The sequence below is a fragment of the Microcaecilia unicolor genome, chromosome 2, assembly GCF_901765095.1.
Source record: "Microcaecilia unicolor chromosome 2, aMicUni1.1, whole genome shotgun sequence".
NCBI classification, from domain to species: Eukaryota; Metazoa; Chordata; class Amphibia; order Gymnophiona; family Siphonopidae; genus Microcaecilia; species Microcaecilia unicolor.
Window position 1 is genome coordinate 56,954,200 of NC_044032.1, and position 17,722 is coordinate 56,971,921.

The window sequence follows — 17,722 nt, forward strand, 5'->3', positions numbered from 1 at the left end:
ATTTTGAATTTTGAGGAAACCTTTAAAGCTGTGGAACCTCATAAAGTGGACCCTTTGTTAAAGGGATTAGGAATCTCACAATATCCTTTCCCATGCATCTGGACATCAGGGACATGATCCAGATGCAACGGAATTCCCTGGATGCGCCATTTATAGTGGTACACTCCATGATTAGACTATACCTGATCCCAGAGCAGGATAGGGAAACCTTGAGACCCTCTACAGTAGATACTGAAGTCTCTGCAGTGACTAAGAAGACTACCATCCCTGTGGAAGGGAGAACAACTCTGAAGGATCTTCAGGACCGCAGAATGGAGTCAAGTTTCAAGTTATTATATACTTAATATACCACCCTAGGAAGTACCATTTGGGCAGTTTACAATACAATAAAATCATGTAGATAGTATGAAAAGAACTACAAAATATTGACAGGAAAGTGATGGATGAGAATGAGAGGAGGTATTACACATAGTAGACAGCTGGCAACTTTTCAAAACTGATTTAAATAAGGAGTGGGAGGACTTTCATCTAAGAGAAAGAGGTAGAGAATTCCATAAGGTGGACGCTGTGACACTAAAAATCCGAGAGCAGATAGTATCTAATCTGGTGAAGTGAAAGAAGGGAACCACTAAGAGATGTTGCTGTGATGACCAGAGACATTGTGAAGGAGCATATGATGTCAGAAATCATGCGAGAGATGATGGTTCACCAGAGTTATGTAATATATGAGCGAGTACTAAGATTTTAAACGTAATCCGGTGAGCAACCGGTAACCACTGTTCATGACATAGAAGCGGGATTATGTGATAGTATTTTCAGGAATTGGTAATAAGCTTAGTTCAAAATATGGCAGTTATCTGTGACTGTCGAATGCTGAAACAGTTTTGACATATCAGCTTTCGCAGTTCAGGTAGCAATTTGGGGGGATTTAGTGGCTAGAGCTTATTTTCATTGGGTAGAGAAGCTTTTGGATAGGCAGACAGATGACTTGGCACTGGTGGACCAGGAAGTTGCAAAAATGAGAAGGGATCTTCCTTTTTGGTGGATTCTTTATATGATTTTGCTTCGGCAGTCCACGACAGTGCTTGTGGTGGCCCAGAGGTCATTTCTTTGAAGGCGTGAATAAAGGTGAACTGATTGATGTAGTATATCTAGACTTTCAGAAAGCTTTTGACAAAGTTCTTCATGAGAGACTCCTGAGAAAATTAAAAACTCATTGGATAGGGGGCAATGTCCTGTGGATTAGGAATTGGTTATTGGACAAAAAACAGAGGGTAGGGTTAAATGAGGGTTAAATGACTATTTTTCGCAATGGAGGAGGCTGATTAGTGGAGTGCTGCATGGATCTGTACTGGGGCCGGTGCTATTTAACATGTTTATAAATGATCTGGAATTGGAAATGATGAGCGAGGTGATTGAATAGTTTTGTGTCATCTTCATTTTCAAAGTTCTGTGTTATTGTGTTGTTAAAATGCATGCGGATTGTGAAAAAATGCAGGAAGACCTTAGGAAACTGGAAGACTGGGCATCCAAATGGCAGAGGAAATTTAATGTGGACAAATGCAAAGTGTTGCACATTGGAAAGAATAATAGTTACCTGATGCTAGGGTCCACCTTAGGGGTCAGCACTCAAGAGAAAGATTTAGGTGTCATAGACAATATGCTGACGTCTTCTGCTCAGTGTGCAGTGACAGCCAAAAAAGCAAACAGGTTGCTAGGAATTATTATGAAAGGAATGCAAAATAAGGCCAATAGTATTATAATGCCTCTGTAGCACTCCATTATGTGACCTCACCTTGAGTATTGTGTTCAGTTCTGGTTGCCGTATCTAAAAAAAGATAGACATGTAGATAGCTGAGTGGCTGGTGGACTTGAGGATCGCCTGGTCACTTGCCTGCCTGGTGCGAAGGTGTTGGACCTCACGCATCACCTAGATAGGATTTTAGATAATACTGGGGAGGAGCAGGCTATCTTGATATACAGTGGGGGAAATAAGTATTTGATCCCTTGCTGATTTTGTAAGTGTGCCCACTGACAAAGACATGAGCAGCCCATAATTGAAGGGTAGGTTATTGGTAACAGTGAGAGATAGCACATCACAAATTAAATCCGGAAAATCACATTGTGGAAAGTATATGAATTTATTTGCATTCTGCAGAGGGAAATAAGTATTTGATCCCTCTGGCAAACAAGACCTAATACTTGGTGGCAAAACCCTTGTTGGCAAGCACAGCGGTCAGACGTCTTCTGTAGTTGATGATGAGGTTTGCACACATGTCAGGAGGAATTTTGGTCCACTCCTCTTTGCAGATCATCTCTAAATCATTAAGAGTTCTGGGCTGTCGCTTGGCAACTCGCAGCTTCAGCTCCCTCCATAAGTTTTCAATGGGATTAAGGTCTGGTGACTGGCTAGGCCACTCCATGACCCTAATGTGCTTCTTCCTGAGCCACTCCTTTGTTGCCTTGGCTGTATGTTTTGGGTCATTGTCGTGCTGGAAGACCCAGCCACGACCCATTTTTAAGGCCCTGGCGGAGGGAAGGAGGTTGTCACTCAGAATTGTACGGTACATGGCCCCATCCATTCTCCCATTGATGCGGTGAAGTAGTCCTGTGCCCTTAGCAGAGAAACACCCCCAAAACATAACATTTCCACCTCCATGCTTGACAGTGGGGACGGTGTTCTTTGGGTCATAGGCAGCATTTCTCTTCCTCCAAACACGGCGAGTTGAGTTCATGCCAAAGAGCTCAATTTTTGTCTCATCTGACCACAGCACCTTCTCCCAATCACTCTCGGCATCATCCAGGTGTTCACTGGCAAACTTCAGACGGGCCGTCACATGTGCCTTCCGGAGCAGGGGGACCTTGCGGGCACTGCAGGATTGCAATCCGTTATGTCGTAATGTGTTACCAATGGTTTTCGTGGTGACAGTGGTCCCAGCTGCCTTGAGATCATTGACAAGTTCCCCCCTTGTAGTTGTAGGCTGATTTCTAACCTTCCTCATGATCAAGGATACCCCACAAGGTGAGATTTTGCGTGGAGCCCCAGATCTTTGTCGATTGACAGTCATTTTGTACTTCTTCCATTTTCTTACTATGGCACCAACAGTTGTCTCCTTCTCGCCCAGCGTCTTACTGATGGTTTTGTAGCCCATTCCAGCCTTGTGCAGGTGTATGATCTTGTCCCTGACATCCTTAGACAGCTCCTTGCTCTTGGCCATTTTGTAGAGGTTAGAGTCTGACTGATTCACTGAGTCTGTGGACAGGTGTCTTTCATACAGGTGACCATTGCCGACAGCTGTCTGTCATGCAGGTAACGAGTTGATTTGGAGCATCTACCTGGTCTGTAGGGGCCAGATCTCTTACTGGTTGGTGGGGGATCAAATACTTATTTCCCTCTGCAGAATGCAAATAAATTCATATACTTTCCACAATGTGATTTTCTGGATTTAATTTGTGATGTGCTATCTCTCACTGTTACCAATAACCTACCCTTCAATTATGGGCTGCTCATGTCTTTGTCAGTGGGCACACTTACAAAATCAGCAAGGGATCAAATACTTATTTCCCCCACTGTATGTAGGTACCAGTGACATAGGAAAATGTGGGAGAGAGGTCCTGGAATCAAAATTTAGGCTCTTAGGTAGAAAGCTCAAATCCAGGACTTCTAGGGTAGCATTTTCCGAAGTGTTACCGTTCTACACTCAGGGCCCAAGAGACAGGCAGAGCTCCGGAGTCTCAATGCGTGGATGAGACGATGGTGCAGGGAGGAGGTTTTTAGATTTGATAGGAACTGGGCAACATTCTGGGGAAGGGGGAGCCTATTCCAGAAGGATGGGCTCCACCTTAACCAGAGTGGGGCCAGACTGCTGACATCGGCATTTAAAAAGGAGATAGAGCAGCTTTTAAACTAGAACATGGGGGAAGGGCGACAGTTATTCTAAAACGCATGGTTCGGAACAAGGTATCTTTCAAAGATATCACCAAAACAGAGAAGATAAAGTATCCCGATATGAGGTTGCAAAAGAGACCATAGTAGATCAGGTGACCTTAAGTAAAAATCAGTCAAAAGATTCCAAATTAACACTGTCAAGTAATGAGCAAGATGTAAATAGGAACATCAAACATAGTTTGAAATGTCTATATGCAAATGCCAGAAGCCTAAGAAATAAGATGGGAGAGTTAGAATATATTGCACTAAATGAAAAATTAGATATAATAGGCATCTGAGACCTGGTGGAAGGAGGATAACCAGTGGGACACTGTCATTCCAGGGTACACATTATATTGTAGTGATAGGGTGGATCGAATTGGTGGAGGGGTAGCTTTGTTTGTTAAGGAGGGCCTTGAATCAGATAGATTGAAACTTCTGCAGGAAACAAAACATTTCTTGGAATCCCTATGGATTGAAATTCCATGTGTAAAGGGGAAAAGGACAGTGATAGCAGTGTACTACTGTCCACCTGGCCAGGATGAACAGAGATGTAGAACTGTTATCAGCAATTAGGGAGACTAACAAACTGGGCAACACAATAACAATGGGTGATTTCAATTACCCTGATATTGACTGGGTAAATGTAACATCAGGGCATTCTAGGGAGGTAAAATTCCTTGGCAAAATCAAGGACTGCTTTATGGAGCACCTGGTACAGAATCATAAGTACATAAGTACATAAGTAATGCCATACTGGGAAAAGACCAAGGGTCCATCGAGCCCAGCATCCTGTCCACGACAGTGGCCAATCCAGGCCAAGGGCACCTGGCAAGCTTCCCAAACGTACAAACATTCTATACATGTTATTCCTGGAATTTTGGATTTTTCCAAGTCCGTTTAGTAGCGGTTTATGGACTTGTCCTTTAGGAAACCGTCCAACCCCTTTTTAAACTCTGCTAAGCTAACCGCCTTCACCACTTTCTCCGGCAACGAATTCCAGAGTTTAATTACACGTTGGGTGAAGAAAAACTTTCTCCGATTTGTTTTAAATTTACTACACTTTAGTTTCATCGCATGCCCCCTAGTCCTAGTATTTTTGGAAAGCATGAACAGACGCTTCACATCCACCTGTTCCACTCCACTCATTATTTTATATACCTCTATCATGTCTCCCCTCAGCCGTCTCTTCTCCAAACTGTATAGCCCTAGCCTCCTTAGTCTTTCTTCATAGGGAAGTCGTCCCATCCCCGCTATCATTTTAGTCGCCCTTCGCTGCACCTTTTCCAATTCTACTATATCTTTCTTGAGATGCGGCGACCAGAATTGAACACAATACTCAAGGTGCGGTCGCACCATGGAGCGATACAACGGCATTATAACATCCTCACACCTGTTTTCCATACCTTTCCTAATAATACCCAACATTCTATTCGCTTTCTTAGCCGCAGCAGCACACTGAGCAGAAGGTTTCAGTGTGTTATCGACGACGACACCCAGATCCCTTTCTTGGTCCGTAACTCCTAACGTGGAACCTTGCATGACGTAGCTATAATTCGGGTTCTTTTTTCCCACATGCATCACCTTGCACTTGCTCACATTAAACATCATCTGCCATTTAGCCGCCCAGTCTCCCAGTCTCCTAAGGTCCTCTTGTAATTTTTCACAATCCTGTCGCGATTTAACGACTTTGAATAACTTTGTGTCATCAGCAAATTTAATTACCTCGCTAGTTACTCCCATCTCTAAATCATTTATAAATATATTAAAAAGCAGCGGTCCTAGCACGGACCCCTGAGGAACCCCACTAACTACCCTTCTCCATTGTGAATACTGCCCATTTAACCCCACTCTCTGTTTCCTATCCTTCAACCAGTTTTTAATCCACAATAGGACATTTCCTCCTATCCCATGACCCTCCAATTTCCTCTGTAGCCTTTCATGAGGTACCTTGTCAAACGCCTTTCGAAAATCCAGATACACAATATCAACCGACTCCCCTTTGTCCACATGTTTGTTCACTCCTTCAAAGAATTGAAGTAAATTGGTCAGGCAAGATTTCCCCACACAAAAGCCATGCTGACTTGGTCTCAGTAATCCATGTCCTCGGATGTGCTCTGTAATTTTGTTTTTAATAATAGCCTCTACCATTTTCCCAGGCACCGACGTCAGACTCACCGGTCTATAATTTCCCGGATCTCCCCTGGAGCCTTTTTAAAAAATGGGCGTTACATTGGCCACCCTCCAATCTTCCGGTACCACGCTCGATTTTAAGGATAAGTTGCATATCACTAGCAGTAGCTCCGCAAGCTCGTTTTTCAGTTCTGTCAGTACTCTAGGATGAATACCATCCGGTCCAGGAGATTTGCTACTCTTCAGTTTGCCGAACTGCCCCATTACGTCCTCCAGGTTTACCGTGAAGTCAGTAAGTTTCTCCGACTCGTCCGCTTGAAATACCATTTCTGACACCGGTATCCCACCCAAATCTTCCTCGGTGAAGACCGAAGCAAAGAATTCATTCAGTCTCTCCGCTACGTCTTTGTCTTCCTTGATCGCCCCTTTTACCCTTCGGTCATCCAGCGGCCCAACCGATTCTTTTGCCGGCTTCCTGCTTTTAATATACCGAAAAAATTTTTTACTATGTTTTTTTGCCTCTAATGCTATCTTTTTTTCATACTCCCTCTTGGCCTTCTTAATCTGCGCCTTGCATTTGTTTTGACACTCCTTATGCTGTTTCTTGTTGTTTTCAGATGGTTCCTTCTTCCATTTTCTGAAGGCGTTTCTTTTAGCCCTAATAGCTTCCTTCACCTCACTTTTCAACCAGGCCGGGTGTCTTTTGGACTTCCGTCTTTCTTTTCTAATTTGCGGAATATGTATGGCCTGGGCCTCCAGGATGGTATTTTTGAACAGCGTCCAAGCCTGTTGTACAGTTTTTACTCTCTCAGTTGCCCCCCTAAGTGTTTTTTTTACCGTTCTTCTCATTTTATCATAGTCTCCTTTTTTAAAGTTAAACGCTAACGTATTTGACTTTCTGTGTACAGTTACTTCAAGGTCGATGTCAAAACTGATCATATTATGGTCACTGTTATCAAGCGGCCCCAGTACCATAACGTCCCTCACCAGATCATGCGCTCCACTAAGGACCAAGTCTAGAATTTTTCCTTCTCTCGTCGGCTCCTGCACCAGTTGCTCCATAAAGCTGTCCTTGATTTCATCAAGGAATTGTATCTCTGTAGCGTGTCCCGATGTTACATTTACCCAGTCTATATTTGGATAATTGAAGTCACCCATTATTATCACATTGCCCATTTTGTTCGCGTCTCTGATTTCTTTTATCATTTCTGTGTCTACCTGCTCATCCTGGCGAGGCGGACGGTAGTACACTCCTATCACCATTTTTTTCCCTTTTATACATGGAATTTCAACCCACAGTGATTCAAAGGTGTGATTTGTGTCCTGCTGAATTTGTAATCTATCTGAGTCAAGGCTCTCGTTAATATACAATGCTACCCCTCCACCAGTCCGGTCCACCCTATCATTACGATATACTTTGTACCCCGGTATGACAGTGTCCCACTGGTTATCCTCCTTCCACCAGGTCTCAGTAATGCCTATTATATCCAATTTTCCATTTAGTGCAATATATTCCAACTCTCCCATCTTATTTCTTAGACTCCTAGCATTTGCATATAGACATTTCAGAGTATGTTTGTTGTTCTTATTTGCATGATGCTTAGTACCTGACACTATTGATTTGACATCTTTTGTCTGATCTTTAGTTGTATTTAAGGGCACCTGGCCTACCACGGTCTGTTGTGCAACCTCACTATCCAGAAACCCTATCTTCCCTGTTTGTGAGGTATCTTTGCAAGATACCTTTTCCCACAATCCAACAAGAGAAGGAAAAATTCTAGACTTAGTCCTTAGTGGAGTGCATGATCTGGTGCAGGAGGTAATGGTGCTGGGGCTGCTTGATAACAGTGATCATAATATGATCAGATTTGATATTGACTTTGGAGTAAGTACACACAGGAAATCCAATACGTTAGCGTTTAACTTTCAAAAAGGAGACTGATAAAATGAGAACGGTGAAAAAAAAAAACTTAGAGGAGCAGCTGCGAAGGTCAAAAATTTACATCAGGCTTGAATGCTGTTCAAAAATACCATCCTGGAAGTCCAGGCCAAATATATTCCATGTATTAAAAAAGGAGGACGGAAGACCAAACGACAGCCGGCATGGTTAAAAAGTGAGGTGAACGAAGCTATTAGAGCTGAAAGAAAATCCTTCAGAAAATGGAAGAAAGAACCGTCTGAAAATAATTAGAAACAGCATAAGGAATGGCAAGTGAAATGCAAAGCGCTGATAAGGAAGGCAAAGTGAGACTTTGAAAAAAAGATTGCGTCGGGGGCAGAAACACATAGTAAATTTTTTTTTAGGTATATTAAAAGCAAGAAGCTGGCAAAAGAATCCTTTTGGACCGCTAGATGACCAAGGGGTAAAAGGGGCAATCAGGGAAGCCAAAGCAGTAGTTGAGAGATTAAATCAATTCTTTGCTTCGGTCTTCACCAAGGAAGATTTGGGAGAGATACTAGTGCCAGAAATGGTATTCAAAGCTGATGAGTCCAAGAAACTGAATGAAATCTCTATAAACCTGGAGGTATTCATCCCCAAGTACTGATAGAATTGAAAAATGAACTTGCAGAAGTATTGTTAGTAATATGTGATTTATCTTTAAAATCAAGTGTGGTTCTGGAAGATTGGAGGGTGGCCAATGTAACGCCGATTTTTAAAAAAGGTTCCAGAGGTGATCTGGGAAATTATAGACCACTCAACGTGCAATTAAACTTTGGATTTCGTTACCAGAGAATGTAGTAAAAGCGGTTAGCTTAGCGGTGTTTAAAAAAGGTTTGGATAGCTTCCTAAAGGAAAACTCCATAGACCATTATTAAAATGGACTTGTGGAAAATCCACTGCTTTATTTCTAGAATAAGCAGCATAAAATGTACTGTTTTGGGATTTTGCCAGGTACTTGTGACCTGGATTGGCCACTGTTGGAAACAGGATGCTGGGCTTGATGGACCTTCGGTCTGTCCCAGTATGGCAATACTTATTTACTTATGATATAGCGGAATTAGAAAAGGTTTAAAGAACAGTGACCAAAATGATAAAAGGAATGGAACTCCTCCCATATTAGGAAAGGCTGAAGAGATTAGGGTTCTTCAGCTTGGAAAAGAGATGGTTGGGAGGGGGGGTGGGGATATGATTGAGGTCTACAAAATCCTGAGTGGTGTAGAATGGGTAAATGGGTAAAAGTGAACAGTTTTTTTTTTACTGTTTCAAAGAGTGCAAAGACCAGAGGACAGACACTCAATGAAATTACATGGAAATACTTTTAAAACAATAGAAGGAAATATTTTTTTCACTCGAAGAATAGTTAAGCTGTGGAACTTGTTGCCGGAGGATGTGGTAGCAGTGGTTAGTGTATCTGGGTTTTAAAAAGGGTTTGGACAAGTTCCTGGAGGAAAAGTCCATAATCTGTTATTGAGATGGACATGGGGGAAGCCAGTGCTTGCCTTGGGATTGGTAGCATGAAATGGTGCTACTAATTGGGTTTCTGCCAAGTATTTGTGACTTGGATTGGCCACTGTTCAAAACAGGATACAAGGCTAGATGGACCATTGGTCTGATCCAGTATGACTATTTTTACATTCTTATATTCTTAATATGATTTAGATCAGATTATGTCAGTAGCTAGCCTGATTTATCCACTTTTTGGAGTCATCACAAGATTTAGGGAACAGAAAGTGGAAGTCATAGATGCCCTGCTTCAGTTGTGGCTGCTTGATGTATTCCCACCATGGCTGCTTCTAGGTCTGGTATCTAAATATTTCATGGGGGACCTGTGGTGTTTGGTAGTTCTGGATTGGCCAAGAAGATTGTGGTACACAGATCTGGTGTGGTTGGCGATGGAGGATATGTTGCAGCTCCTGTGTTGGAGGATGTGTTCATACTGGAAATAGGGAGGATGCCAGGCCCATCTGAATTTTGTCATACAGCTTTGCTCTTTGAGCTGGTGTGGTTCAGGAAGAGACGCTATTCCTGGAAGATAATTGTTACCATGGTGCGCTTATGGAAAACTTCCTTGGCCAATGTCAGAGTGTGGTATACCTTCGATGCATGGTGTGGAGAGAGCACAAAGTCATGCTTTTGAGGTCTTTATATTAGACATCCTGGATCTTTTATACAGGATGATTTCGACAAGAGGCTGGCCTTGGCATTGCTGGCTTGTTTCTGAGGTCTAATGAAGGGTAAATCATTGTCTTCTCATCCGGTCGTGGTCAGATGTTTGAGAGGAGTGAAGCTGATTAGGCACCTCATCGACCATTGGTTCCCTCTTGGGATCTCAATCTTGTGTTTATTTATTTGTAACATTTGTATCCCACATTTTCCCACCCATTCCCACATTTTCCCACTCATTAGCAGGCACAATGTGGCTTACATTATACTGTAAAGGCGATCGCCAAGTCCGGTAGATGTTAAATACAGTTTAAAATAAGGGTCAGGTAAGGTTAGAGTAAACAGGTTAAAAAAAAAAAAGGGACAAGGAAATAAAGGAATATATAATGTCCAATGCGATATAAGGTATTGATGCATTGCAGAGTTGAGGCATTTAAGTAGGGCTAGTAGGATAGGCCTTTCAAAACAGGTCTTTAATGATCACCTGAAGTTTTGATGGTTGTGAATCGTTTTCACACTCTTTGGTAGAGCATTCCACATTTGTGTACTTAAGTAAGAAAAATTTGATGCATATGTTGATTTGTATCTGAGTCCAATGCAGCTTGGATAGTGGAGGTTCAAATAGATACGTGATGCTCTGGTTCTGTTTCTGGTCAGAAGATCTATCACGTCAATCATATATCCTGGGGCATCACCGTAGATAATGTTGAAAGCCTTGGAGAATGTGTCCTTTGAGCCCTTGGCGGGGAGCATGCTTAACCATTTTTCCTTGAAAATTATGTTTCTGGTTGCTATTTCATCGACTTGTTGGATTTGTGAATTGCAGGCTTTGTCAGGTAGGGAGCCCTTCCTGTTGTTTTCCTAAGGCGGTTTTCGGCCGGTACCCTCTTTCCTCCCTAAGGTGGTATCGGCCTTTCGTATTAACCAGTCTATAGCATTGCCATTGTTGGGGGAAGCCAAAGGAACGGAGGAACAGAGACTTTTGCATCGGCTAGATGTCAGACAAGCACTGCATGTGTATTTGCTCGGGGCTGAGGACTTCCGTCGCCAGACCATCCTTTTGTACTAATTGACAGACACAAGAAAGGTGAAATAGTGTCCAAAGCCACAACTGCTAGATGGATTAAGGAGTCGATTATATTGACTTGTGTTCTCCTTGAGCGGTCAGTTCCGGAGGCACTTAAGGTTCATTCCACCAGAGGACATGTGGCTTAGTGGGAGGACAGAGCTTGATAGTTCTTCCTCTAGATATTTTTTGAGCAGCTGCCTGATTCTTGCTGCATTGCTTTGTTCACTGCTATTGTGTGGATGTCCAAATTTGACAGGATGTAGCTTTAAGGCATAGATGTTATGGGTGGGGCTTCAAGCATTCCACCTGTAAAGGTCACTGCTTTGGTACTTCCCATCAGTCTGGACCAGTCTGGAGGGACAATACGGAAGTAGAAATTAGGTCTTACTTGCTAATTTTCGTTACTTCAGTTCCTTCAGACTGGCCAAGAACCCACCCTGGTAGTATGTGTTAGCATCTTTGTGGGTGCAAAATTTTCTTTTTTTTGTTTATGTGGACTTCGTGGAGATGATAGGAACAGATGAGATGGTTACTGTGGGCAGCACTACGAGGCATGGATTTAGTTTCACTCTTGCTTTGTTGTGTGTGTGGTTTTTTTTTTCTTTTGTAACAACCAAGAATTCAGTAAGTGAGCCTCAGCTCTTGCAGCACAAGTACGGCTCAAAAAGGGAAGTGGCATGGAATGTTAAAAGGAAAATCTTGAGGCCCTTAAGGATCTGCTTTGGAAAAAAAATTGTGGTTCTTTGGAGGACTGCAAAGGACTGTTATACATTCACTTACAAGTCAGGAATTCTTAGTCTCCGCCTGCTGGCAGGAGTACACAACCATCAGTCTGAACCAGTCTAGAGGGACTAAAAGAATGCAAATTAGCAGGTAAGACCTAATTTCTCCATTTGCAGCTGGAGTTTTTAGTTCTGATTTTTATATTAGGCCTTTTTGTAATAAGTTATTGGACATAAGGTTTTATGAACAGATCCGGCTTGCAGATATTACCAAAAAAGACTGGTTTCACATGCTCTAATTTTGAGGTCTTCTGGGTTCCACATATTTTTTTTCAGTTTCAAGATTATGGATCAAGGTTCAATGTATTTGATATACTGCTTTATAAGTACGCTTTCAGAGCGATTTACAATATACTAAATACAATATAAGTACCTTTGAAAGTAACTATAATGGTTGATAGGATAGAGGAAATTAGGTAGAAGACTATGAACAGGGCAGGGGAATAGATGAAGAGGGGAAACAAAGCAGACCCACCACCTGAGCTTGGAGCCACTGAAAAGCTCCATGCTGAACAAAATGATGTATGATTTGCCTAGAACATATAGTTTGAAGGTTTTAGTGCATAAATCCCAGAATGATGACATATCTTAGCAGAGGGGAGAAGCTGGTAATTCTGAGAGTATTCAAGGACACTGCTCAGTAGTGAGGCTGAACTAGGAAAAGTGCTGCTAGTGTTAATAGGATTTGACTGTTAAAGGAGCATCTTAGGATCTTTAATATGTTTGGACACATCCAGGACTCTGTTTACTGTCTCAGAATACAAGAATGCTACTGGTTGTGCCATTTTAGAACTGATCATTTTTGTACTACAGGAAACACAAGTCCTTACTGAAGTCCTGCATCAATAATTGTGCATTTAAAGTTACTTTAGTTTATCATCAGGAGTTGGTAACAACATGTTCTTTGTCTGGTTGTTGTATAGAGTAGGTTTTTTGTTAATGATTTTTTCATTCTTGTACCTTGTCTAAAATGATTTCCTGCAGATAATTGCATATGTATGAATGGGAACTCTGCTGAACAAATCCTGTAGTTTAAGAAACTTCCTAAAACTTGTAGCATCAATGATCGTTTTGTTTTGCAGATGATATGATTGAACTATTGATCCTGAAGGCAGAAAGAGCTCTGGAGTCTTCTGTAAAGGGAGTTCCGAGCTCCATGGAAAACTTTGGTAGCCCTCAAACAGAAGATGTAGTGGAAGCAGAACGATCATGGGAAAAAATTCCAGTTACTTTGTAAGTAACATAGTAAATGACAGCAGATAAAGACCTGAACGGTCCATCCAGTCTGCCCAACAAGATAAACTCATTTTACATGGTATGTAATACTATGTATATCTGAATTTGATTTGTCCCTGCCTTTCTCAGGGCACAGACTGTAGAAATCCGCCCTGCACCGGTTTTATTTTCCAAATACCGGCGTTGCCACCCAATGTCCGCAAAGATTCCATAGATCCATTCCTTCTAAACAGTAAATCCTAGCAGTGACTGATGGCATGACGGAAATGCAATAAAGTAACCTAGGAATTGCTGAGTAATGATTACCATTTGGCCTTCCTAGCTGGCCTCAACCACTGCTACTAGAGAATGACATTGGGATGGGGGCGGAGATAGGGACAGAGCCCACGGGGGTTGGGGATAAACTTTATCCCAGTATCATTTTTCTACTTTGAAGCCTGTTAATGAACTGGATTGTTATTTGTGTTTGAGTGACGCTACAACGAGATATTTTTTTTTTTTGGGGGGGTGGGGGGGGGGGGGGGGAAGCAAATGTGCTGGCCACAACTAGCTAAATTTGCATGGAGGATCCTGCACATCCTGCTACCAGCACATCTTCTAAGAAGACATCTTCTATTGTAGGAAGGACTGTGGAAGAGAGGAGAGCTAGATTGAATCCTAAGATTGTTGATAACTTCTTATTCATCCACAGATTAAAAAACCGTAACAGTGCTTCATAGAGCATATTTTTTTCCCTCTAGGGCATACAGAATGGGTTTCATTTTATACCCCTGGACATTTTAACAGTGTGAATTAGGATTCGTTGGTGTAGTAGAAATCAGCTATTGTGGTTGGAAGGGTAGAGGGTGGTGGGAAGGAGGGTTATTATAGCTGTTCATTGTTGATATTGTTTTCTATTTGTAATTTATGCACAACAGTTGCACACCATATTGTTCCTTTTATACTTTAATGAAAAGATTTAAATATAAAATCATAAGTGTTCGAGGCTTCTGCAGATGGGGATGGGGCGGGGATGGGGACAGGGCCTGCGGGGACGGGGTGGGGATGGAGTCAGAACCTGCGGGGATGGGGTGGGGAACGGAGACAGAACCTGGGGACAAACTTTATCCCTGTGTCATTCTCTAACTGCTACAAGATCCTATTTACTTGGTAGTTTTGTTTTCCTTTATCCTTACCATGTCTTCCACCTTCCAAATTTTGGCCTAGAGAATTCTCTGGTTCTGGTGGTTGTTCAAAGCATGCACTACCATCTCTATAACTAAGTATATTCCTATGTTTCTTCTGAGACTCTGTGTAGCTTCATATGATCTGCTACTGAGAAAAAATATAAAGAAGGCAGCTATAGGCTCAATACTCAGCAACAATTTGCTCCTAAATGTCCATCTTTGGATCATTTTTAAACTCTTAACATAGGTGAAAAGTAGACTATCTCAGTGTCCATGGAAGAGCACGCTGAGATCGATCTGGTTCCCCAGACAATAAAGGTCATGCTCCCTTAACCACTCATCCAACATAATTACTAATTAAGGGAGAGTGAGCCCTCTACTAATAAAGCCAATCTGCCACGGTCCATGTGTAATTTTCACTGTCCCCAAACACCATAAATCCATTTCTTTTGAAATCTCCTCAACATAAAAAATCTAATCAGCATCTCAGAAATGCCACTCTGTCTCTATTAAATGCTAAAGTGTCAATGCTCAGTATTTTTGTATCTTATAAATGTCCCATTACCAATAGCAGATAAGGCCACACAATATAAATACGGTACTTAAAGCTGAGTAAAACAGTGGACCGCTACAGAAAACTGCTGGTCATTTCAGTTGGTGAGAGCTACTCGTGCATCGTAAACAAAACAAAACTGTAAGTTGCTATTTGTGATTATTTTCCTACTATTGGGTGTTTTTTGCTTTTGGAAACAGCTTCATTTGATGATAGCTGCTTTTTCTAAGCAACCTGCTACCTCCTTTATTAAAGCCTTCTAGAGATTTGAGTATTTCTAACTTAGCCTTTTGACCAGGGACCATATACTAGGGGTGTACCCAAACATTTCTTTTTCCCCCCTCCTTTCTCCATTTCATTAACTAACATACACGCTTATCTCCAGCAATGGATTCTTGGTGGCAATGTCACCAAATAGGTTAGTTTTCCTTATGATCACCAGAAAAAAAGTTTTTGGCCTTTAAAGTGAGAGGACTAAATATATTTTAAAAATTAAGAAAACAATGAGAAAATGTCCTCAGATTATAAGCCCTCGCTGAGCCAAAAAATCCCAATGGGCAATTTTTCATTCATTAGTGTTAAAAAAATATATATCTCAGTACAGTCCATCATAATAGTTCATCCATTTATAAACTCAAGCAATGCTTGAATAATTTAAATATGTACTGTGCAGTGTTTAAAAAAAATTGTAGAGGTAAACGGGAAAATTAGGTTCTTACCATGATAATTTTCTTTCCTTTAGTCATAGCAGGTGAAGCCATTACATATGGGTTATGTCCATCAACCAGCAGGGGGAGATAGAGAGCACTCAACTTTTCACAGTGCCTCATGGCCAGCTAGCTCCACTGCCTCTTCAGTATTTGAAGCTTCCAAAGCAGTATGGCAAACCGCAATGGGAATAACATGAACTATCCTCACAGCGAACGATGGCCCCTTAACAAGGGCATGAACTCAAAAAAGGAGGGAATGAACTCATCCTCCTGGAGGGAATAAACTTGTCCTCCACTTTGTATAAACGGAGGGAATACTTGCATCCTCCTGGACAGAATAAACTCATCCTCCCAAAACATGAACTGGAGGGAATGAACTCATCCTCCTATAACTGTAACAAGAATCCTGAAGACTGTTTTCCGACTCCCCAAGGAAGGAATATAACTTCAGGAAACAAGAACAGCACCTAAAATCAGAATCACTGCAATACAGACAATCATACAGGGAGGGCTCATGGCTTCATCTGCTATGACTAAAGGAAAGAAAATTATCATGGTAAGAACCTAATTTTCCCTTCCTTGTCATCAAGCAGATAAAGCCATTATGTATGGGATGTAACAAAGCAATCCCTAAATAGGGTGGGAACAAGCCACACCACGCGCTAGCACCTGTGCTCCAAAATGCGCATCCCTCCTGGCAGCCACATCCAGCCTGTAATGTCGGGCGAAAGAGAGCTTAGAAGCCCATGTTGCAGCACTGCAAATCTCATGAAGAGATAGTGCTCCAGTTTCCGCCCAAGAAGAGGAAATCGCTCTTGTGGAATGTGCCTTAAAGGCTTCAGGCAGAGCCTGGCCAGACAGCAGAAATGCTGAAAAGATAGCTTCTTTGAGCCAACGGGCAATAGTGGCTTTAGACGCTGAAGACCCTCTGCGAGGACCTGCAAACAGCACAAAAAGATGATCAGAGGTCCTGAAAGAATTTGTAATTCGCAGATACTGCAACAGAGTCCTGCACACATCCAAAAGGTGCAACTGCCCAAATGAATCTGGAAACTCCTCCTCAACAAAGGAGGGAAGAAAAACAGGCTGGTTTAGGTGAAACGCTGAAACCATCTTAGGCATGAAGGAAGGCACGGTCCGAACTGTGACCCCTGACTCTGAGAATTGCAGAAAAGGGTCTCTGCAGGACAGCGCCTGGAGCTCTGAGACCCGTCTCGCTGAGGTAATGGCCACTAAAAAGACGGCCTTCGGTGTCAAATCATTCTCTGAAGCACGCCGAAGCGGTTCAAAGGGAGCCCCCTGAAGGGCCTTCAATACTAACCCCAGGTTCCAAGCTGGACAAGGTGCCCGCACGGGAGGACGGAGCCGAAGCACCCCTCTAAGAAACCGTGCCAAATCTGGATGAGCAGCTAAGGACACGCCTTCAACCTTGCCACGCAGGGAGGCCAATGCTGCCACTTGCACCCGCAGGGAATTATAGTTGAGCCAGCCGGGTTTTACTTCCATTGCTTTCAATGGAAGTAATTGAGCCAGCCGGGTTTTACTTCCATTGCTTTCAGTGGAAAGCAATGGAAGTAAAACCCGGCTGGCTCAATCCGTCTTCCTTTTTCTGGAGCCATATGGTAACCCTATTTGTGTACACCATCCTGCAAAAAGTCCAGAATCGGCGAGACAGGAGCCCACAACGGAGAAAGCGCTCTTGAAACACACCAGACTTCAAACTGGCGCCAAATCCTGGCATAAGCCACAGAAGTGGAGCACTTACGGGCCTGCAGGAGAGTGGAAATTACCTTATTTGAGTAGCCTTTATCTCTCAATTGCGCCCTCTCAATCGCCATGCCATAAGACCAAAGCGGCAGGCGTCCTCCATGGCCACCGGACCCTGTGACAACAGGTGCGGAACCAGAGGTAACGGAAAGGGAGCCTCCAACAGCATATGTTGGAGGTCCGCATACCAAGGCCTCCGGGGCCAATCCGGTGCGATGAGCACCACTTCTCCTGGATGCAGCCGAATCCGCAGGAGCACTTGCCCTATCAAGG

At 42.7% G+C, this 17,722-nt stretch overlaps 1 protein-coding gene across 3 annotated transcripts in view; it reads left to right on the plus strand.

The window, feature by feature from the left end:
- The window catches only part of C2H18orf54 (chromosome 2 C18orf54 homolog), a 57,717-nt gene that overhangs the window by 19,986 nt on the left and 20,009 nt on the right, over positions 1–17,722 (plus strand). For all 3 annotated transcript variants that reach the window (XM_030191976.1, XM_030191977.1, XM_030191975.1), the window contains one exon: positions 13,100–13,250. In XM_030191976.1, the coding sequence (XP_030047836.1) occupies positions 13,100–13,250 (151 nt within the window). The remainder of the gene's footprint in view (positions 1–13,099; positions 13,251–17,722) is intronic.